The sequence below is a fragment of the Eretmochelys imbricata genome, chromosome 2, assembly GCF_965152235.1.
Source record: "Eretmochelys imbricata isolate rEreImb1 chromosome 2, rEreImb1.hap1, whole genome shotgun sequence".
In the NCBI taxonomy this organism is placed as follows: Eukaryota; Metazoa; Chordata; order Testudines; family Cheloniidae; genus Eretmochelys; species Eretmochelys imbricata.
In genome coordinates, this window is record NC_135573.1 from 223231330 (window position 1) to 223254557 (window position 23228).

At 41.7% G+C, this 23228-nt stretch overlaps 1 protein-coding gene across 5 annotated transcripts in view; it reads right to left on the minus strand.

The window, feature by feature from the left end:
* The window catches only part of VPS50 (VPS50 subunit of EARP/GARPII complex), a 194419-nt gene extending 177533 nt beyond the window's left edge, over positions 1–16886 (minus strand). For 2 of the 5 annotated variants that reach the window (XM_077808090.1, XM_077808088.1), the window contains exons 1-2: positions 16726–16886; positions 9593–9661 (exon numbers count right to left, since the gene is read on the minus strand). In XM_077808090.1, the coding sequence (XP_077664216.1) occupies positions 9593–9661; positions 16726–16758 (102 nt within the window). In that variant the 5' untranslated portion in view covers positions 16759–16886. Of the gene's footprint in view, positions 1–9592; positions 9662–16725 lie in introns of those variants that run through there. The other 3 variants (XM_077808089.1, XM_077808091.1, XM_077808092.1) reach the window with 3 other exon arrangements.
* Positions 16887–23228: the final 6342 nt, after the last annotated feature.

Genomic DNA, 23228 nt, shown 5'->3' on the forward strand with positions numbered 1-23228 from the left:
TTTTAAAGACACCATAACAGAGGCTCAATTTAAAAGTATTCCCTCAAATTAAAAAATATAGCAAGAGAACCAAAAAAGTGCCACCGTGAGTAAACAACAAAGTAAAAGAAGCAGTGGGAGGCAAAAAGGCATCCTTTAAAAAAGTAGAAGTTAAATCCTAGTGAGGAAAATAGAAAGGAGAATAAACTCTGGCAACTGAAGTATAAAAATATAATTCATCATCATCAATCCCATAACCGCATTGGTCGTTGGGGCACCATCACTGATGAACAATCAATTGTCTCCACCCCTAACGATTGTGTGTCAGTGCTTGAGTCTCCGCGAAGTCCATTCCTGTTCACTCTTTTATGTTGTCAATCCATCGCTTCTGCTGTCTACCTCTTCTTCTCTTCCACTGTACTGCCCCTTGGAGGATGATCTTGCATAGGCCAAATGATCTTGTTACACGGCTGTACCACTTCAGCTTGCGCTTCTTCACGGTCGTCAAGAGGTCTTCATATGACCCAGCACATTGGGTGATGATGTTGCAGACCTCTTCATTAGTGACGTGGTCGAAGTAGGAGATACCCAGTATTTTACGGAAGCATCTCATCTCTACCACCTGTATTTTCCATTCATGTTCTGTCGTAAGGGTCCACATCTCGCACGCATACAGAAAAATGGAGATGACCAATGCGTGCAGCAGTTTCAGTTTGGATTCCAGGGAGATGTTCTTATTCCTCCAAAGTGGCTTTAAGCTTTGACACTCCTGATGTTGTTTGCGCGGTTCTTGCACGAATTTCTGCCTTGGATCCTTCATTAGTGATGACTTCCCCCAAATATTGGAACTGTTTTACTGTTTCCAGCTCTTGTCCACTGACAGTGATATGTGAGCTGATCCCATCACATCTGTTTGTCATCAGCTTGGTTTTCTCTGCACTAATTTCCATGCCATATTTTGCGGAGGGTTTCATCCAATCATTTCACAAGGTTGGCAAGTTCATCTTCGCTGCCTCCCAGGCCATCAATGTCATCAGCAAACCAAAGATTTGAGATTGTTCACCCCCCAATGCTGACTGTGCATGTGTGATCTTCCAGGGCATCAGTTATCATGCGCTCCAAGTATATGTTGAACAGTGTGGGCAAAAGAAGGCAGCCTTGCTGGACCCCAGCAGTGGTGCAAAACCACTTTCCTATTGTGCCACTGACGAGAACTGCACTGCTGGCCTTGGCATACAGTTGTTTAATAGTAAGAATAAGCTTACGACCAATATTGTACTTCTTCATGGTTGCCCAGAGAGCTTCGTGCCATACTCTGTAAAACGCCTTCTTGAAGTCAACAAAGACATGGTAGATGTCCTGCTGGTGTTGTAAGTACTTCTCACATAGAACACAAAGGATGAAAATCTGTTCTGTGGTACTTCTTCCAACACGAAAGCCAGCCTGTTCTTCAGCGATGATGTTGTCTGCTTGTGACTTCAATCTGTTCAATATGACTTTCAACATCATTTTGCTGGGACAGCTAATTAAGCATATGGTCCGGTAATTTTGACACAATTGCAGGTTGCCTTTCTTTGGCAGAATGACAATTAGTGACTGGATCCACCTGGCGGACCACTCACCACTCTGCCAGATCTTGTTGCATATCTATTACTATTTCTCCTCTGAATTTCATCAATTCGGCTGGGATGTTGTCAATACCTGTAGCCTTTCTGTTCTTGAGTGATTTCACAGCTGTCCCCACATAGTATTGGAAATCCTCCTCTGTTGAATCTGGGCTGTCTAAGACACTAGACTCTCCATTTGTCTGGTGGTTGTATATATTAGAGCATTAGTTTGTCTACCTATTGATGATGTCCCTTTCTTCGGTAAGACTATTCCCTTCTTTGTCTTGAATTGTGTTAGCTTTGGTCCATCTTTCCTTCGTCAGATCTTATGCAACCTGAACGGCTCATTTTCTATTTTTATTATTGATACACTCTTCAATTTTAGAGCACTGTTTTTCAATCCATATCTCCTTGGCCACCTTCATTTCTTTCTTGATCTTTCTGCCAATTACGCTGTATTTATCAGCTCCCTCACTGCTGTTCTTGTCTCTCAAGTTCTCTTCTAATGTCACACATTTGTAGTATTTCTCTTGTGACCCATGGTTTTGCGTTCTTATGATGTCTCCCAAGGATGTCCATTGCCGCCTCATTCATTACAGCATTGAAATTGTTGGTCATTGCTTCTACGTCTTCCTCTAGAGCAAGCAGCGGGGCAAATTTTCCGCTGATCATTGCTTGGAATGACTCTGCAATGTTTCGGTCTCTGAGTCTTTCTAAGTCAAACTTGATTCTGGTGAACTTTGGCCTGATGATTTTCTTTAGACTTAGCATCACAAGGTCGTGATCACTTCCAATATCAGTACCGGGGAAGATCCTTGGTTTAGCTCTGTTAATCCCAGAACAAAATCAGTTTTGCACCATGATGTAGCCGATCTGGCTGTGATGGAGACCATTAGGAAGGCAAAAAAAAAAAGAATTTGAAGAACAGCTAGCCAAAGACTCAAAAAGTAATAGCAAAAATGTTTTTAAGTACATCAGAAGCAGGAAGCCTGCCAAACAACCAGTGGGGCCACTGGATAATCGATATGCTAAAGGAGCATTCAAGGATGATAAGACCATTGCGGAGAAACTAAATGAATTCTTTGCATTAGTCTTCACGGCTGAGGACGTGAAGGAGATTCCCAAACCTGAGCCATTCTTTTTAGGTGACAAATCTGAGGAACTGTCCCAGATTGAGGTGTCATTAGAGGAGGTTTTGGAACAAATTGATAAATTAAAAACAGTAATAAGTCACCAGGACCAGATGGTATTCACGCAAGAGTTCTGAAGGAAATCAAATGTGAAATTGCAGAACTACTAACTGTGGTTTGTAACGTATCATTTAAATCGGCTTCTGTACCAAATGACTGGAGGATAGCTAATGCAACACCAATTTTTAAAAAGGGCTCCAGAGGTGATCCTGGCAATTACAGGCCAGTAAGCCTGAGTTCAGTACTGGGCAAATTAGTTGAAACTGTAGTAAAGAACAGAATTGTAAGACATATAGATGAACATAATTTATTGGGGAAGAGTCAACATGATTTTTGTAAAGGGAAATCATGCCTCACCAATCTACTAGAATTCTTTCAGGGGGGTCAACAAGAATGTAGACAAGGGAGAATCCAGTGGATGTAGTGTACTTAGATTTTCAGAAACCCTTTGAGAAGGTCCCTCACCAAAGGCTCTTAAGCAAAGTAAGCTGTCATGGGATAGAAGGGAAGGGCCTCTCAGTGATCAGTAACTGATTAAAAGATAGGAAACAAAGAGTAGGAATAAATGGTCAGTTTTCAGATTGGAGAGAGGTAAATAGTGGTGTTCCCCAAGGGTCTGTACGGGGACCAGTCCTATTCAACATATTCATAAATGATCTGGGAAAAGGGGTTAACAGTGAAGTGGCAAAATTTGCAGATAATACAACAGTATTCAAGATAGTTAAGTCCCAAGCAGACTGCTAAGAGCTACAAAGGGATCTCACAAAACTGGGTGACTGGGCAACAAAATGGTAGATGAAGTTCAATGCAGTTAAATGCAAAGCAATGCACATTGGAAAACATAATCCCAAATATACATATAAAATGATGGGGTCTAAATTAGCTGTTACCACTCAAGGAAGATCTTGGAGTCATTTTGCACAGTTCTCTGAAAACATCCACTCAGTGTGCAGCAGCAGTCAAAAAAGCTAACAGAATGTTGGGAATCATTAAGAAAAGGAGAGATAATAAGACAGAAAATATATTGCAGCTATATAAATCCATGGTACACCCACATCTTGAATACTGCGTGCAGATGTGGTCCCGCCCATCTCAAAGGAGATATATTGGAAGAGGTTCAGAAAAGGACAACAAAAATGATTAGGGGCATGGATCAGCTTCCAATCTCTCCTCATACATGACTCTTCAGCTTGGAAAAGAAACAACTAAGGGGGAATATGATGGAGGTCTATAAAATCATGACTGGTGTGGAGAAAGTAAATAAGGAAGTGTTATTTACTCCCTCTCATAACACAAGAACTAGGGGTCACCAAATTAAATTAATAGGCAGCAGGTTTAAAATAATAAAAGGAAGTATTTCTTCACACAACACACAGTCACCTGTGGACCTCTTTGACAGAGGCCGTTACAACATCCAAGACTATGACAGGATTCAAAAAAAGAACTAGATAAATTTATGAAGGATAGCTCCATCAATGGCGATTAGCCAGGATGAGCAGGAATGGTGTCCCTAGCCTCTGTTTGCCAGAAGCCACAGGGGATGGATTGCTTGATGGTTGCTGTTCTGTTCATTTCCTCTGCGGCACCTGGCATTGGTCACTGTCGGAAGACAAGATACTGCGCTAGATGAACCTTTGGTCCGACCCAGTATGGCCGTTCTTATGTACCACACCACGTACTTAACCAGTGTCCATGTTTCTATATTTGACTGAAGATGGCATTAAAGTTCAGCATTACAGCATGAGTTAGAGGTTAGCATGTGTATTGTGTGTCTTTGTATGCTGGAAATGGATGGAAATTTTCTGTCTGAGTTGCAGAGTCTGTTAGTTCAATTGATTAATATAAAATAATGCTGACTGAAATACGATGGTTGTGTGTGTTCCATAAGATACCCTTAACAGAACATTTTCTTTGTTTTGTTTTTAAAACAAGGATTGGCATGGGAGGAGTTGTTATTTAAGTAATCTTAATTGGAAACCAAAGCAGTCTGCAGACCAACAGTTTCTGAAAACCAAGACCAGAGAACTTTTCTGTCCTTCATATCAGCAAGGACACAATCTAACTTCAACGTATTCCTCCCCTTCATGTTCTCTACAGCCTATTTAAACATATTTAAAATTAAATTTGAAACTGATAACCCATGTTAAGCGCTAAACTTATTATAAATCTATTAAAATAATTTAAATTAAATACACAAAATATTTAGTATATATTTGCTGCCAAGTTTTACAGAAAAAGCCAAACAACTTAACTGATGGAAGTCACTGGCTGAGCACCTGGAACCAAAGCTTGTTGAAAAAGCTAAACTGTCTTTTCAGAGAAGTAACCTCTTCTGCAGATGCAGAGCAAATACCTGCTTCATTTCAGTTTATTCAAATAAGTTAGTTCAATGACTCGGTCATTCAAAGTTAAGAAACCAATTAGCAGCTGAAAAAGCAGGAAAGCTTGTTTTCCCTTCTAATCTATGAATAAAAAGTAGAACTACTAGTGCTAAAATCTTGAAGGATGTGGTGATCAGAAAGTTTAATTTACTACCTATAGATAGCGTTTCCTTTGTTTAATAAAATGAGATTTTAATGAAAAACATGTTTCAAACAACTTTTTTTCTTATGTTTCCAGCACACTTAAGGAAGGTTTCTTTAACAAAAAAACCCAAAAAAACAAAAAACATGCTTTTTTTGTGCATTTTAATTGAATTTGAATTTCCATCCAAATAGAGCTGAACACCAATCACAAATAAATTAACCATCTAGTAAATAAGAAATGCATAATGAATCATTTTCTAACATAATACAAATGTAAAAAAATTAAGATTCTGCATATATGTAAGTTAAGCAGTATAACTGCTTAAATAAATATGACTAAATATAATGTAGACCCCAGGTTAGCAAAAGGAATCAAATTTAATGTAAAGGATATATAGAGTTGCAAACCAACATGTTTTAATAGTTACCAATGATGAAACTCAACCTTCCTTTAGGAAAATAACCAAAAAGTATAAATGGAAAACATAAGAACATAAGAATGGCCATACTGGGTCAGACCAAAAGGTCCATCCAGCCCAGGATCCTGTCTGCCGACAGTAGCCAATGCCAGGTGCCCCAGAGGGAGTGAACCTAACTGGTAATGATCAAGTGATCTCTCTCATGCCATCCATCTCCACCCTCTGACGAACAGAGGCTAGGGACACCATTCCTTACCCATCCTGGCTAATAGCCATTAATGGACTTAACTGGATAAATTCATGGAGGTTTTCTTTTAAACCCTGTTATAGTCCTAGTCTTCCTCAGGCAAGGAGTTCCACAGGTTGACTGTGCGCTGTGTGAAGAAGAACTTCCTTTTATTTGTTTTAAACCTGCTGCCCATTAATTTCATTTGTTGGCCTCTAGTTCTTATATTATGGAAACAAATAAATAACTTTTCCTTATTCGCTTTCCCCACACCACTCATGATTTTATATAACTCTGTCATATCCCCCCTTAGTCTCCTCTTTTCCAAACTGAAAAGTCCTAGCCTCTTTAATCTCTCCTCAGATAGGACCCGTTCCAAACCCCTAATCATTTTAGTTGCCCTTCTCTGAACCTTTTCTAATGCTAGTATATCTTTTCTGAGATGAGGAGTCCGCATCTGTACGCAGTATTCAAGATGTGGCCATACCATGGACTTATATAAGGGCAATAAGATATTCTCCATCTTATTCTCTATCCCTTTTTTAATGATTCCTAACATCCTGTTCGCTTTTTTGACCGCCGCTGCACACTGCGTGGACGTCTTCAGAGAACGATCCACAATGACTCCAAGATCTCTTTCCTGATTAGTTGTAGTTAAATTAGCCCCCATTATATTGTATGTATAGTTGGGGTTATTTTTTCCAATATGATCTTTTCCAACATAACAGTTTAAAATCAAGGTTACCTGCTTAGTGATTTAAATCACTGATTTAAAACAATACACCCTAGGATTATCTATGAACAGCATATGTTCCTTCCTGTGATTCATGAAGGCTTCATGTTCTTCCAGTTTGGGCATCTTCCAATGTCATTAATACAGTTTTTGAAATAGGAGCCAGTACCAATATTTGGTTTAGCACAATTTAGAAGTGCCACCCTGAATACAGAAGTATTCTCATATAATAAGAGCAATACCATACATGTGTTGTATTTGGTTGGGACATTTTGTTATTCCAGATATCTAGGTTTAGGGCAAGTACATTTTATTAGAGCATGAGCAGGAAGTAAGAAGCTTTGCAAGTTCCCCCTTGGGATTTTTCCTACTGTTTTAAGAAATTAAAGTTTATTTTTTCTGATTTTTTCTTTATCTTCTGGTAGAAAGAGTGCATGTTTGTGTACAATTTTGTATATCTTTATAAAATAATAAATGTTAAGAGGATTTAGTTTATTTCCAGCCCAGCTGCTTGATCCTATAATTATATCATAATCCTGTTTGTGACATCAGTATGCTGCCATGGCAACAAATGCACTATCAGTCCCAAACACACGCATATGCCAAGAGGTACAGGATAGCCAATCAGACAGGAACTCCGGGGGGGGGGGGGGGGGGAATCCAAAACTTTGACCAACTGAACTCTCTTACTTTTACTGAAAATTGCTCTCCATTACTGTCATTCACATTGTAATTGCTTTGGCCTTGACTCTTTGCCAAACAGGAAACCAGAATCTACGCTTCCAGAAAAGTAGGAATGTTAACCCCATGTTTCATCTAGTCTGGGGGTGGGGTTCTATATCTTTCTGCTATGACAATTATAAAACTTTTCCTTAAAAACAAAAATGTGAACGCATAAAGCTGCTACATGAGACTGCTTAGAGCCCACACCTAGGAATTGTGCCAGATATAGCATAGCTGGTCAAGAGAATCTGATAATAAATTCAGATTTTAACTTGTTCCTCATTTATCTGACAGCCTCAATAAAACCTCATACACAATCTTGGGTAGGAAAGGATTACAGCAATCTATTTAAGAAGCTATTTTGTAAGTATCACTGACTTTAAAACATAACCATAACAAGTCATTTAGAAAGTCCCTCACCTGAAGATACTAATAGAATGGTTTTGTTGGAAGAAGAGACATTTTTCAAAGTTTTACACTAGCAACACAGGAAAGACCAACAGCTTTATTTTCAGAGGTGCTGAGCATCACAATCACTATGATTTCTAGGGAAGTTGCAGGTATTTAGCATCTCTGAAAAAATCAAGTCACACGTTTTAACAATAATGCAAATAAAGTCTGTTAGTCAATTTAAGTGCAGAATGCCCGTTAACTTTGATGGGATTCTGCTCATAGAAGAGTTGCAGAATCAGGCCCCACTGGGTATGATAGTGAAGGATTGTCACGTTTACTTACTTCACTGTAAATGCCTGAGCTAAAACACTAGATAATTAAAATTAGCTTGTTTTGCCATTGTGAATGTTTCAAGACATAATTACCATACTGAAGTATAATAGCTTTTTGTGTGTGTGTGTGTGTGTAACAAAAACACAAGATAAAAGTAGCCCAGGGGTAATTGTTAGCTGAAAATACTGACTTGGCAAAAAAGACTATTTTCAATTTGACACCTCGAAACTGTAACTTAGTGGATAGTAGGAATTTGTATAATTATGAATTGGACCAAGGAGGTGAGACAGTACTCTTGAGGTCACTGGGAATGTAATGTACATATTCCTTGGAATTAATGCCTGCGTACCACTAGAACATAAGTTATGCATCAGTTCAGATGTTATGAAAAGACACTAAAGATAGGCGGTATTACATTTTATTTCTTTTGGGAATATTTTTATTTTATATGATTGATTTTCTCATTTCCCTCAACACAAGCAGTGCATTATAAAAGGTACTTTTGTGTATAGAATCATAGAATATCAGGCTTGGAAGGGACCTCAGGAGGTCATCTAGTTGAACCCCCTGCTCAAAGCAGGACCAATCCCCAATTTTTATTTTTTCCCAGCTCCCTAAATGGCCCCCTCAAGGATTGAACCCACAACCCTGGGTTTAGCAGGCCAATGCTCAAACCACTGAGCGACCCCTCCCCACCTTCAGAAGCTGAAGACAGTACCTTTTATAACTCATAGGTTAAAGCCAAAATGACTGAGCTATGACATCATTTACAATAGATCATGCGTGGTTCAAGCACATTAGTAAAATCAATGGGGCAATGGACACAGCAAATCTTGCAACCAACACTTGGAAGATGTATTGAGAATTAAGCCCCACCTTTTCGCATGATTGTCATGACAGCAGCATGTTTTCTGTATTTATCAGCAACTGACATTACCTGAGCAGTGAGACAGAGCAATTTGCTTTTCTGGGATCATTATATACCTCTAGTAATTGTGAAGCATAAGGTAGAAAGCCACTTATCTGTTGACATAACTGCAAGATATTATGATTAAAAATCTCCAACTATGAGGAATATACTTATGCTAACAAACCGATAAAGAGGCTGGACACGGAGGGCAGAGGTGCATGCTGTACCTTTCAATGGGGAGAGAGTATGGCTTTTGTAAATTTTAGTCTCGTAGGAAGAAAAATTGGGATTAAGAGCAGAAAACAATATAAGAATTGTTGAGTTCCCTGGAAGCCCATCTTAATTTTGACTCAGTGCACATTCTCACTCCCTGGATACTAGACCTGTTGAAGAACTCACTCATTCCGCTTGTGGAAAAGAAAACAGCAAAAACTTTCAACACAAACATGTCCCAAATAGATGGGAAAAAGAAAAGAGTTGCCTACTATGTTTAAGAACAAAAAACCAGAAACATTAAAACAAACAAGAACCAAAAGAATATCTATGGGTCACACCTTGCTAGGAATCCGAAAATTCTCAACGGGACTGAGGTCATGAACGTTCTCCTGTGGACTTTTGAGACCCTTAAAAAAGAAATGGAACAGTTAGTTAAGCTAGTCAATTCTGTACATCTTGCAACTAAACCATGTTAAGATCTTATCTGCAGGAAAAAAATTTATATACAGTAGCTTTAATAAACATGATTCATGTCAAATATTTCAGTGGGTCTAATAACATGGGTAATTTATTCAAAGTATTTGCAGGTTTGGGACCAGAGCCTGCACCACATCAGTAAAATTCATGAACAAAGAGATTAGCATTTCTTTACAATTAATACTTACTTTCTATTGTACCATCTTGTCAACTCCCACATCTGTTATTCAGTGTTTAAAAGGCAAATGTAACTCAAAACATAATGTACCCTATTCTGTTAGTTTGATGAGTTAATGGCATCAAAAAGCTTTAATTCAAATTAAGTGCCACCTCCTTTGTAGCATAATTGTCATTTCTGTATAATGCAACACTTAACTATTTACCATATAAAACTGTTAAACTTTTCCCTTTATATTTATTAGCAGAGGAAAAAACAGTACACTCCAAATTTTAGCAATTATGTAATAATTGTTTCTTTCAAAGAATTTTAATCATGGAAACAGATAATGTTCTTATGATGGCAAGATTTGATATAGGATACAGGCTGTATCATCCAGCCAACTAATACATAAAAGTTTACTGAATGTTAAGCATGTTAATAATTTTAAAATGTGACAATCTAAAAGGCAAACTGATGGCACGTATCTGTTCCCAATGTGTCTTCTGAATCAGGCCTGGTTAACTTACTGACAAAAAACTAGCTTTTAATACTATCAGAAACACAGAGGCAACATGGAGGCAGAAAAGCAAATCACATTCTGTTATTCTACATGTATAAATTCTATCAGTGCATGCACATGATTGAGAGCAAGGAACTCCGAAGTTTTAAACATGGCTCTGACACCAGCTGCCTCTGAGGCCTCAGCCAAGTCACTTAGGGCTCAAGTTTCAGACATACTTATCCCCCAAAACTCTCATTGACTTGTACTAGAGATATGAGTCCTGAGACTCTCTGAAAGTCAGGCATTTAATGTCTGTGCTTCAGTTTTTCCATCTGTTAAAGGGGGACTTTGTGAAGTTCTTTGAGACCCTCAAATTAAAAGCATTGTATAAATGCTAGGTAATATTACATAAGCATTGTTCAGCATTATTAGAAATTAAGTACGAGTTTGCAACGAGAAAAATTTCATTTTCATTTAAAGCGAACAAATTTGAGACTGATGAAGTCTCTGACAGGGAGTAAACAGATGATTTTTGCTAAGGGCATCATTTTTTCTACTCACTATATTTTTTTAATGTTTCACCTTCCAGGTTGAAAAAACATCACTTTTTGCAGGTTTACTTGTCTGATTTTATTATGAACTTTGGAAACCCAAACACATTCTCCACCTCAATTGCCCTCACCAACCAAAAGAATTCACCACCTCAATCAGGCCAAGACTCAAAATATCAAGCAATTCAAAGTGGTAGCTGAAAAATAAGAAATTCAGATATCCGTTTTACCCCATCGTTATTTTTAGCAGTGTTTACAGTGTATAACAGTGGTTCTCAACCAGGGAAGCTCCCAAGCCCACTGGAGGGCCACAAGCTGGTTTCAGGGGGTCCGCCCAGCAGGGACGGCATTAGACTTGCTGGGGCCCAGGAAAAAAGATGAAGCCTGGCCGTACGGGACCGAAGCCTGGGGCCCCAAGCCATGACATGCGGGGCTGACTCCAAAGCCTGAGTAACTAAGCTTTTTAGGGCCCCCGTGGCATGGGGCCCCCAGCAACTGCCCTGATTGCTACCACTTAATGCTGGCCATGGCTTTTATACGCAGAAAAACAGTTGTTGTGTCACAGGTGGGCTGTGGAGTTTTTATAGCATGTTGTGGGGGCCTCAGAAATAAAAAGGTTGAGAACCCTGGCACATGACACCATTAGGAAGTTCTTATTGAATGTTAAATGAACCCCAAGCTTTCCCAAAGATTTAAAAGTGGTATTGAGTACATGAGGGGTGACCGACCTATGGGATAGCTCAGTGGTTTGAGCTTTGGCCTGCTAAACCCAGGGTTGTGAGTTCAATCCTTGAGGGGGCCATTTAGGGATATGGGGCAAAAATTGGGGATTGGTCCTGCTTTGAGCAGGGGGTTGGACTAGATCATAGAATATCAGGGTTGGAAGGGACCTCGGGAGGTCATCTAATCCAACCCCCTGCTCAAAGCAGGACCAATCCCCAATTAAATCATCCCAGCCAGGGCTTGGTCAAGCCTGACTGTAAAAAATTCTAAGGAAGGAGATTCCACTACCTCCCTAGGTAACACACTCCAGTGTTTCACCACCCTCCTAGTGAAAAAGTTTTTCCTAATATCCAACCTAAATCTCCCCCACTGCAACTTGAGACCATTACTCCTTGTTCTGTCATCTGCTACCACTGAGAACGGTCTAGAGCCATCCTCTTTGGAACCCCCTTTCAGGTAGTTGAAAGCAGCTATCAAATCCCCCCTCATTCTTCTCTTCCGTAGACTAAACATCCCCAGTTCCCTCAGTCTCTCCTCATAACTCATGTGTTCCAGTCCCCTAATCATTTTTGTTGCCCTCCGCTGGACTCTTTCCAATTTTTCCAAATTGTTCTTATAGTGTGGGGCCCAAAACTGGACACAGTACTCCAGATGAGGCCTCACCAGTGTCGAATAGAGGGGAACGATCACGTCCCTCGATCTGCTGGCAATGCCCCTACTTATACACCCCAAAATGCCATTGGCCTTCTTGGCAACAAGGGCACACTGTTGACTCATATCCAACTTCTCGTCCATTGTAACCTCTAGGTCCTTTTCTGCAGAACCGCTGCCTAGCCATTCGGTCCCTACTCTGTAGCAGTGCATGGGATTCTTCCGTCCTAAGTGCAGGACTCTGCACTTGTCCTTGTTGAACCTCATCAGATTTCTTTTGGCCCAATCCTCCAAATTTGTCTAGGTCCCTCTGTATCCTATCCCTACCCTGCAGCGAATCTACCTCTCCTCCCAGTTTAGTGTCATCTGCAAACTTGCTGAGGGTGCAATCCACACCATCCTCCAGATCATTTATGAAGATATTGAACAAAACCGGCCCAAGGACCGACCCTTGGGGCACTCCACTTGATACCGGCTGCCAATTAGACATGGAGCCATTGATCACTACCCACTGAGCCCGACAATCTAGCCAGCTTTCTATCCACCTTATAGTCCATTCATCCAGCCCATACTTCTTTAACTTGCTGGCAAGAATACTGTGGGAGACAGAGTCAAAAGCTTTGCTAAAGTCAAGGAACAACACGTCCACTGCTTTCCCTTCATCCACAGAGCCAGTTATCTCGTCATAGAAGGCAATTAGATTAGTCAGGCATGACTTGCCCTTGGTGAATCCATGCTGACTGTTCCTGATCACCTTCCTCTCCTCTAAGTGCTTCAGAATTGATTCCTTGAGGTCCTGCTCCATGATTTTTCCAGGGACTGAGGTAAGGCTGACTGGCCTGTAGTTCCCAGGATCCTCCTTCTTCCCTTTTTTAAAGATGGGCACTACATTAGCCTTTTTCCAGTCGTCCGGGACTTCTCCCGCTCACCATGAGTTTTCAAAGATAATGGCCAATGGCTCTGCAATCACATCCACCAACTCCTTTAGCATTCTCGGATGCAACACATCCAGACTTGTGCAAGTCCAGCTTTTCTAAATAGTCCCGAACCACTTCTTTCTCCTCAGAGGGCTGGTCACCTCCTCCCCATGCTGTGCTGCCCAGTGCAGTAGTCTGGGAGCTGACCTTGTTCGTGAAGACAGAGGCAAAAAAAGCATTGAGTACATTAGCTTTTTCCACATCCTCTGTCACTAGGTTGCCTCCCTCATTCAGTAAGGGGCCCACACTTTCCTTGACTTTCTTCTTGTTGCTAACATACCTGAAGAAACCCTTCTTGTTACTCTTAACATCTCTTGCTAGCTGCAACTCCAGGTGTGATTTGGCCTTCCTGATTTCACTCCTGCATGCCCAAGCAATATTTTTATACTCATCCCTGGTCATTTGTCCAGTCTTCCACTTCTTGTAAGCTTCTTTTTTGTATTTAAGATCAGCAAGGATTTCACTGTTAAGCCAAGCTGGTCGCCTGCCATATTTACCATTCTTTCTACACATTGGGATGGTTTGTCCCTGTAACCTCAAGAAAGATTCTTTAAAATACAGCCAGCTCTCCTGGACTCCTTTTCCCCTCATGTTATTCTCCCAGGGGATCTTGCCCATCAGTTCCCTGAGGGAGTCAAAGTCTGCTTTTCTCAAGTCCGGGGTCCGTATTCTGTTGCTTTCCTTTCTTCCTTGTGTCAGGATCCTGAACTCAACCATCTCATGGTCACTACCTCCCAGGTTCTCATCCACTTTTGCTTCCCCTACTAATTCTTCCCAGTTTGTGAGCAGCAGGTCAAGAATGACCTCCTGAGGTCCCTTCCAACCCTGATATTCTATGCTTCCATTCTTTTTGGGGGAGGGATAGCTCAGTGGTTTGAGCATTGGCCTTCTAAACCCAGGGTTGTGAGTTCAATCCTTGAGGGGGCCATTTAGGGATCTGGGGCAAAAATTGGATTGGTCCTGCTTTGAGCAGGGGGTTGGACTAGATGACCTTCTGAGGTCCCTTCCAACTCTGATATTCTGTGTGATTCTATGGCCCACAGGCCATACACAGCCCACCAGCGCATTTCATAAGGCCTGCAGCCTACTTCAACACAATATACAAACGGCCAATTTATTAGCATTTTGTCATGTTTACATCATTTTAGTTTATACAAATGTGTAAACAGACAATACTGTACATGGAAACAACCTATCTAAATACATATGAAACAAGCTGAACTTAAAATATAAAATCAATACAATCAATAAAAGGTGAGTTTAAATCTTATTAAAATATGTATCTTCTGTTTGGCCCACTCAAGGCTGTGCTTAGGTTTCTATGGCCCACCTGTGTAATAAGGTTGGGCACCACGGGATCACATCATTCCTGGCCCCAGGACTAAGAATTTTAAAATAATTCTGAAACTAAACTTTCCCACACTGGACTAATATTCCACCCACTCCAACACTGAATATTTTTTGTAGCATTATTTCATATTCTCACCATTCTTAATGTATATTTTTAAAAAAGTTCCCTTGCATTGCTTTTGACATCAAATCATTTTCTACGTCTTCTTGCTTTCACTTAGTTACTGAACAACTCTGGACCCGGTATGTGAGTAGCATAGGAGGAGCCCATGCCGTTAATTTCGAGAGAATTTAAACTTTATGGGGAGTTTCTTGCTTATACATTTAGAAGACAATTCATGCGCTGAAGGTTAATTCATTGCAGTCTTCCTGGGTTTGCACACAAACAGCTTCAGCTTCTCTATGGCCACCCCAAAGCATCTCCTAAGCAGCAACAGACTGAAATCAACAAGACTGATTTTTTACATCTGTAGTATTGAGAACCCCGACAATAGTTACATATGTCAGTTTCACTCTGCTACTACTAAAAGCTAGGACTAGATAAAGGCAAAGAAGCTAGCCACAGAAAAGGACTGGAGAAAAATGGAGCTGGGAGAAGGAATGCAGAAGGGAGAGCCTCCCCTAAACTGACAGTAGCGCGGTGCTGGAACAGAATAAGAGAGGACTCCACCACCTCATTCGCAGCAATGAGCTGGATTGCATGTGGGGTGATGGACAGGAAACTCTCAGCAGGAAAGAGACTTCAAATTGATCAGATGCCTCCTAGCAGGGTGATATACTATTGAGCCCTCAAGCAGCAATAATGACTCCAGTAGAATCCAGCATCCACACCATTCCCAGTATCTAGGTGTGTGAGGGGAGCTGGGTTTCTCACCAGAACATTACTTCTGGGGTTTGAAAAATGTCCCAGATACTTACTGGCTGCTGTCTCCAGTACAGCTTTGAGAAACTGGAACTACAAGCCTGAATATAATACCGCCCTTCCCCCTTCTAATCTTCTACAGTTCACAGAGTTTGACATTTAGTTAACTAGAACCCTTTGGCTTTTTGTGACAGACCATATTTTTTAAATTTGTTAGGCACACAGATAAAGTTAAGCACACAGGTAAAAGTGGCCTAATTTCCAGAGATCAATGGGAGGATACCTGACTTAAATATCAATTTTAAAAAAACAGACCTTTGAACAAGCAGACTATAATGTGCATTAGACTGTCTGAACTATAAAGATAATCAATAGAAAGTAGAGAGAGGTAACAAAGACTCAAAATATTGGAACAGGTTTTCAAGTGCTTATCAAGAGTTGTTTAAATGTGCTCTAATATAAATGTTTCCAATGCTACTTCAAAACCCTGCCATAACTCCCCTCCCCCCTCTTTTTTTTTTTTTTTTTGAACACTTACAGTCACTAAAAAACAAAACCACATTACAAGGAAAAGTTTTAAGGTAAAACTGCACTAGAGCAAGGGAACTCGAAGGACACCTTGTGATCTGTACCATAAAAAAGGAACAAATAATAGGACAGAATAAACCATTTAATATTTTGAAATTTATTTGGGGTTCAAAGTGCAAATAAAAGCAAAAATTGGGTACCTCTGAGGCACATTACATCTCCTCTCTTCCCAAGTGCCACCGCAACTCATCGTTTTTCCAGCACCCCACTTTAGCCCCAATATAATACACACTGGTGTTCCTTGTTCAGACACCGTGGGCCTCTATACTCTCGGATACGCACATGTGGCAATCCCCATGCAGAGACTGGGGGCATCACTTCCTCAGCCCAGCGCGCGCGCACGCACACACACCCCCAGTCACCCTAAAGCCTCATCCCACCCCCACTACCCCATAGAAGGGCCGCGATCCCTCTTTGCAACACTCCCATACAGTTCCCTGAGGAGCGACGTCTGACCGCCCCCCAGCTCAGCCCCGCAATCCCTGCCCACGTAAGGAACTGCGCCCCTCCACAGACACACGGCCCCCAACTGGGCCCTTTCTTATTCCCCCCCCGGCCCCGGATCTGAGTCTCACACACCTCCCCCGCTCCGCCCCTATGCCCCTCACACTCCGCCCCGTTCCCCCTTACCTGGCGGGTCATCAGTGACTTGATTTTCTGCATGTCCGCACCGCTTCGCGCAGCTCAGGCCCGCGGGCCGGCTGCGCTCACAAACCCCCGTCACCCGTAGGCGAAAGCCCCATCTGACACTAGGAAGCCATATTGCTCATCACGTGACAGGTCTGCCTGCTGCCTGGTGCATTCTGGGATTCGTAGTCCTTCGTCCGCGCCATCACCCTTCATGGTGCTGGGGACGTGCGGCCTTAGGGAACTACAATCCCCATCGGCGGATCCAGCCCCGCCGGTCTTGTCCATCCCACACGGCCAAAGCTGTCCCCTCGGTGTAACACAGGTAATCATAGAGAGGAAGGGACTCGTTGCGTAGAGAGCCTCTTACAGGGAGGATTCACTGCCCCCTGCTGGCTGAGCTGCCGCATTCAATCAAGCGGCCGGCCCTCCATCAGCCAAGGGGCCCTCGCACCCACCTGCCCCTCGGGGAGTCTCCAGGGCTCAGTTTTCCTGAGCCTCAGAGACGCAGGGTGGGGCGGGGGAAGGAGGAACATGCAGTCGGAGCTGTCGAGTCTTTTTGTTTTGGAGGGAAGAGGCTCTGTGAATGGGGATGGTGCCCAAAGGCTGCATTGGCGCAGTAGAGAAGGGAGAGAGGTACAAACAGTAGTGCAAGTAGGGTGGTACTCTCCAATATGTATCGGGCTGTTAAATTGGTCAGGAGCCCTCAAGGGGAGGCTGGGGGGTGACGCCTAGGGAGCAGAAGGTGTTTAAACACCGTTGTTTATTCTCTTTCTCCCCATTGGTCTGAATTATCCATGACATTCATACTGCATCACATCAAGTCCACATCATTAGAGGAACGCCTCTGCTTGCACTGACCAGAGGATGTTTGGATTCTGATGTCAGCTCAGTTCTGCAGCCTGATAGTTATCAGGTGTTGTCTCCAGTGTCCACAGAATTCTTCTTTGCAGCCAAACTAGTCTAACAGACTCCTGAAACTCTTACTATTTGCATGTCTATGGACCACTTTTGTGTTAAGAGTTTCAGGAGTCTGTTTTGTTCCTATAAAGGAAGTTGAATCTCCCATTGAAATGCAATGTTTGGGTATAATGCCATAATGCAATTTAGGATACAGTTCTATTTAAAATTTGTCTTTTAATAAGTTATACACATATGCTGAAATGGCTCCTCACCCAACTCCCATATTTCATATAAACAGACTGAAATACTACATATTTTTGGGAAAAGTGAGTAGTTAAGCATGTTGATGTTTGTATATATAAACATCCATTTCATCACTGTACTGGAAAATATAGCTGAACTTAATTTTCTATGAAATTTGAAGAAAGTTTAACAGCCCCAATTGTTTTCTGTGTTAATCGGTGTGAACCTGAAAAAATTGTATGCCTTCTAAGAGAAAAGAATCAGTCCACGCTTACTGAAAAAAAAATTCCTTCCAGCTGGTGTTCAGAAGAGTGCTACAAGACACATACATAACCTCATGAGCAGAGGGCGGAGAGGATTCCCTCCCACATTATGACCAGCAAAAAAATAATAAATAATAATAAAATCTCAAAGAGGCAGAGGTTCACAGATTTGCAAACCTAAAAACCTGTGTTATGCTTTAAACCACCTCAGCACATAAGGTTTATGAACATTAAAAAGTTAACTGCTAAGGAACACTGAAGCCCATTAACCTGAATGTGTGCCAGCCAGTATGCCCTCAATGACTAAAGGTGCAGTCACACCTGAACAGTTAAAAATTAACCTTTCCCTTTTAAGATAAATGGAGTTATGTCACTGGTTCCATCTCTGTTGTTACATAACAGATAACAAAGCTCTTGTGAGGCATGGTGCTGGCACATAGGGTCTCAGGTACATGGTGTGATTTTTCAGAATCTCTTTTGGGAATAGTCATGTAGGTGAAATAGCTGGTACTTATGATTATGCTATTTCTATACATGTATATTCATCTTGGTATCTGCAGTTATGAATATTAGCTGTGTTTACTACATGTTTGCTCCTGTGGTAATGCCCACAAGGTATTTAGCCAACATACGAAGGGACAAGTCAAGATGAATGGCCCATTAAGGAACACTTAGATCACAATGGACCCTGAAAACGCCTGTCTACACTTAACGGACTTTTTGTGAATGTTCTAACTAGAATATGGGTGAGGGTGATGAACATGTAACTTACCCATGTGACTCCAAACACCATCGTTCACAGTGAGAAAAGATTTCCCTTTACTTGGTACCTGGCAGAAGCTAAAAGGCCCTGGCCTGGAAACATATCCATTTTGCCTCTTTCCTGCTTCAGCCTCTGGACTATGAACATATAATAATGGGAGCATTCTAACCAAGGGACTAAAGACTTAAAGGTAATCTGGAGTCTTCATATTTCCCTGATCCTTTGCAGATGGACTTATGAGTTGGATATGGTACAGAGACTGTTCTAGAACTCATTGATTGCTGATTTTGCCCTTGCAATGGACAAAGATCAGATATCTGCTGACTTTCTCACATGAGTCAGCAGCCTTTGATACCCGTGATATAAGCAACATAGCCCTTGCTTGAGTGGTTTTGTTCTTTCCTCTCCAATGTCAAAGCCTGTTCCCATTGAACTCAATAGGAAAACTCCTTTTGATCTCAATGCGAACAAGATTTGGCCCCAAGAGATCAAAGAATGTGATTTTGATCAATTGCTTATCTGTTCAGAGACAGTTCTCATGCATGTTCTGCCAGGCTGATTTTGATTGCTCCTCCTGTATGACATGCTGAGGAAAATAATACAACAATTTGGGCTATAGTTCTATCAAGATGTACTTGGCACACACGGTTCTATGCTTCTTTTCCATCAAACCCAGATGGCACAGCCTGGTGGAGAGCAATACTTAGATAAAGGCAAGCTGGCAGAAGCTTAGTTTGGACATAAGGGAGGCACTGATAGTGTGTTAAGGGAAAGTGGGGTGATTGTCCTTCCTATCCTTCGTTCATTTAAGAAGTTTTCAATTTGGGGTGCTTCTGGATCCTCATGACACCTGGAAGTACAGGTGTTTCACAGATGCAGTTGTAAAATTTTAGACAGGTAAGGGGGGTGTCAGAGGGGATGGGGAGAGTTTGGGGATCCTGAGCTGAGGGAGGGGCGGGGAGGAGGCACATGGAGGGTCACGTGGGGAGGTCACGTGCCCTCCCTTGTGTTTCTCCCATGAGAAATGATTTCTACTTGCACCACTGGATACAAAGCAAATCCCATTCAAATCATTTATCCGAAAAGTTGTGCTGCTAGAACTATAAGACTATTCTATCTGTTTCTAAAGTTCTCTCGTACTTTTTTTGAGGAAAGGAGAGCAAGCAGGAAACATTTTACTAGAGCTTGCACTGATAGGAATACTTCCTGGTGTAGAGAGGGTCTATATTCACAGAAAGATGTGTGATGAAATAGCATGAGAAGTGGCACTTTATCGTACTACACATGGTGTGCATGCAAACCAGGGTCACACAGTACAATGTGAGAGGTTCAATGCCCATTCCACCAAAGCAGCACCTGCAGATCTTCCTTTGGATTAGGCATAGAGCCCTAAGTTCTAACATATGGCACCTGAGTTAAACATTTGCATAAATAAATTGCCTGAGGCTCTTCCTTTATTTGAAGACACACATCTAAAGGAATCACGTGGCCGCTGGAACAGCTGAAACTGGAGATGAGAGACACTGAGGTGCTCATGTTACTCTGTGTACCTTATACTATTGTTGTTGGAAATAAACTGTTTTGGTTTTTTGGTTTTTTTTTACAGAAATATACTTTTATTAAACCTTCATTATCACCAGGTGATTTGTAATTAATTGACTTGTGCAGAAATTCACATCAGAAAAGTCACCACTACAACTGACCTTAATTTGCAGCTCTTTTGGCCATCTCAAGATAGGTCAACTCATCTGAATTGGCAAGGAAAACAAAAAAGCCTTTTTACTAGAATTGGTCTCTTCAAGTTAGGGTGTAGGCATAGCGGCAGAACAGCTCGGCAAAGACACTTTTCCACTATCCATGCTATAACTAGTCTGTGGATAAAGAACTTCAGCTTCCAAGGTTGTCAATCCAGCACAATTCAATAACACTGAGTTGTCTTTAAACACAAATAGTGCACAATTAAATAGCTAACAAATAAGGATACATATACAATATATGACAGAAGATATGCCAAGGTGGATCATCTTTTTGGCCGAGCATGCTTTTATATAATAAACCGGCAACATTATTATTGCATCGAATTCCTTGGTTTCATCAGGACCTAGGCCCAATCTGAAGAAAAGGCACCCCTGAAAGATGGAGGTAATGTAAAGATCTTTGGGACTAGAACCGGGTCTGCAGGGTAACTGATGGTCTCATGTCACCACCAGGAGGCCAGGCAGAGCCACATCCAAAGAGTACCGTGGAGATTAGGCACCTCAGAAAGTACCACCCAAAGGAGCAAAAGTGACCACATCCTGTGGCCCTCTGCTTGGCCTATATTTACTATTTAATCCAGGAGCATGGCTCAGGAAGTTATCTGGGCAACCGTGCAGATTTCTGGCTTGCTGTGGCTCCAGACCTGGACTGTCTCGGTGCTGCCTTGCTCTGACCCCAGCCTGACTCTGACCTTATTCTTGCCTGCTGATTTTGGCCCTCACAACTACTCTGATCCCTGCTCACCTACCACCGCCTCATAGCCATCTCTGGACTCTGCGACACGAGCCACGCAGTAACCACTAAGCCAGACTGCTTACACCCTTGTCTTTTACAGGCTTGCTTTTGTTTGTACAATGTAAAATGACTATTCCAATCTTTGCTACTCCTCCGAACTTCCTTTGCTCACAACATGTTGTTTAAAACACCAAAATGGAGTTTATCCCACATCCATTTTTTATTGATTGCAGTGTCAAAACTCCCATTCACTTCAGTCAGAAATGAATCAGGCCCTTACGACCAACATTTCTTCATTTCTGAACCAGATCCTAAAAAGTGGTCAAATTAAAGACACCTAGCCTATTATTAAGAGGATTAATTGGAGGCTACAAATCACAGCCCACACTAGAGGGCAGTAGTAGAGGCACTATTACATGCTTTGTGAGGGGGTATCACATGCTCTTCATGCACTGGCTAGTGGGTGATGGCGCCATGGTCCAGGCGTACCTCCTTCCATCCCCTTTGGGGACACTGACAGCTATAGTCATTATCCTGGAGCAGTCCTTGTCCTCCTGGAGCCTGATCCTACAAGGTGCTGAACCATTCCTGAAGGTGCTGAGTGCCTTCAGCTCCTATTAAGTTCAGGGAGAGTTGAGAATGCTTAGCACCATGAGTAGCTCAGCACCTTGCACAACTGAGCTCTCTGAACACAAAGACAGGGATTGTCCCTCACCTCTGCACAGGGCCTTGAGTGAGGTGGGGAAGGGCTCCTTGCAACCATTCCCTCCCACACAAGGCAGGGCACAACCTAGCCCAATATTTGAGAGATTTATTTGTGTCTGCCTAAGTGCTATCTAATGAAAACTTAATATTTTTATAACCACCTATGTAGGTGTAAATATTTGCTGTTGGAAATTATTGCACATGGAAGGAGGGCAGAAAGGGGGTTGCCTTGGTTTGCGGCTGATTAGACTTGCACAGTGAGTGACAGCCTTGGATAAAATCCAGATTGTATATGAGCATTAATTTAAGATGCAATAAATTAATGCAGAACACATATTGACTGGCCGCTAGCTTGGCAGTCTGAGTAAGATTCACACTTTGGACAGAGGATTCTTTGTTAGGATATACCTTGTAGACACCCAACCAAGACTTCACACACCCGAGGCTCAGAAAGGGATAAAAAAAACCTCAGGGAATAAGGCCATCCCAAAATAAGCATTATTCTGTAATATTTTAAGGGAAATACAAAGATAACTGCAGAGCAACAATTGTTTGGAAGAGTGCATTTTACAATAGGTCTATCTACAATCTTAACTCTTTTGTATGAATTTTTCATTTGCCTTTTTGGCTGAGATCCATTGTAAAAAGGTGTTTAATATCCCATATGGCAGTGGACAGCAGAGATCCTACCATTGCAAGGGGCTCAGTGGGATGATCTAACAGATCTTTTCCATATCTGACTACAAGATTCTTATCTGAAGTTAGCGTATGTATCTAGCCAGTCTGTGTTTTTTTACTGTAACTAACAAAATATGGCATAAATACCTATATAAATTTTACTCACATTAATTTTTATTGAAGCAGAGTGATTCATTCTCTGTACCCCATTTATCACAGTCCATATTTGCTGTGAATATACCAGGGCAATATTATGATAGAGTCACACGCAATGAAGATGTTGCGTATTAAGCTAACAGGTGTTCCCACTCCCTGTGTCCTTGGTATACACATATTCAAATCACACAAGGCAGTAGACAGGATAGGGTCTGTTAACTCATTGCTGATTTCCCTGGCAAATAAACCAGCAGCTGCTGGACCAAGCACTGACTTAGCACGGAGAAGAAGGTGATATTTGC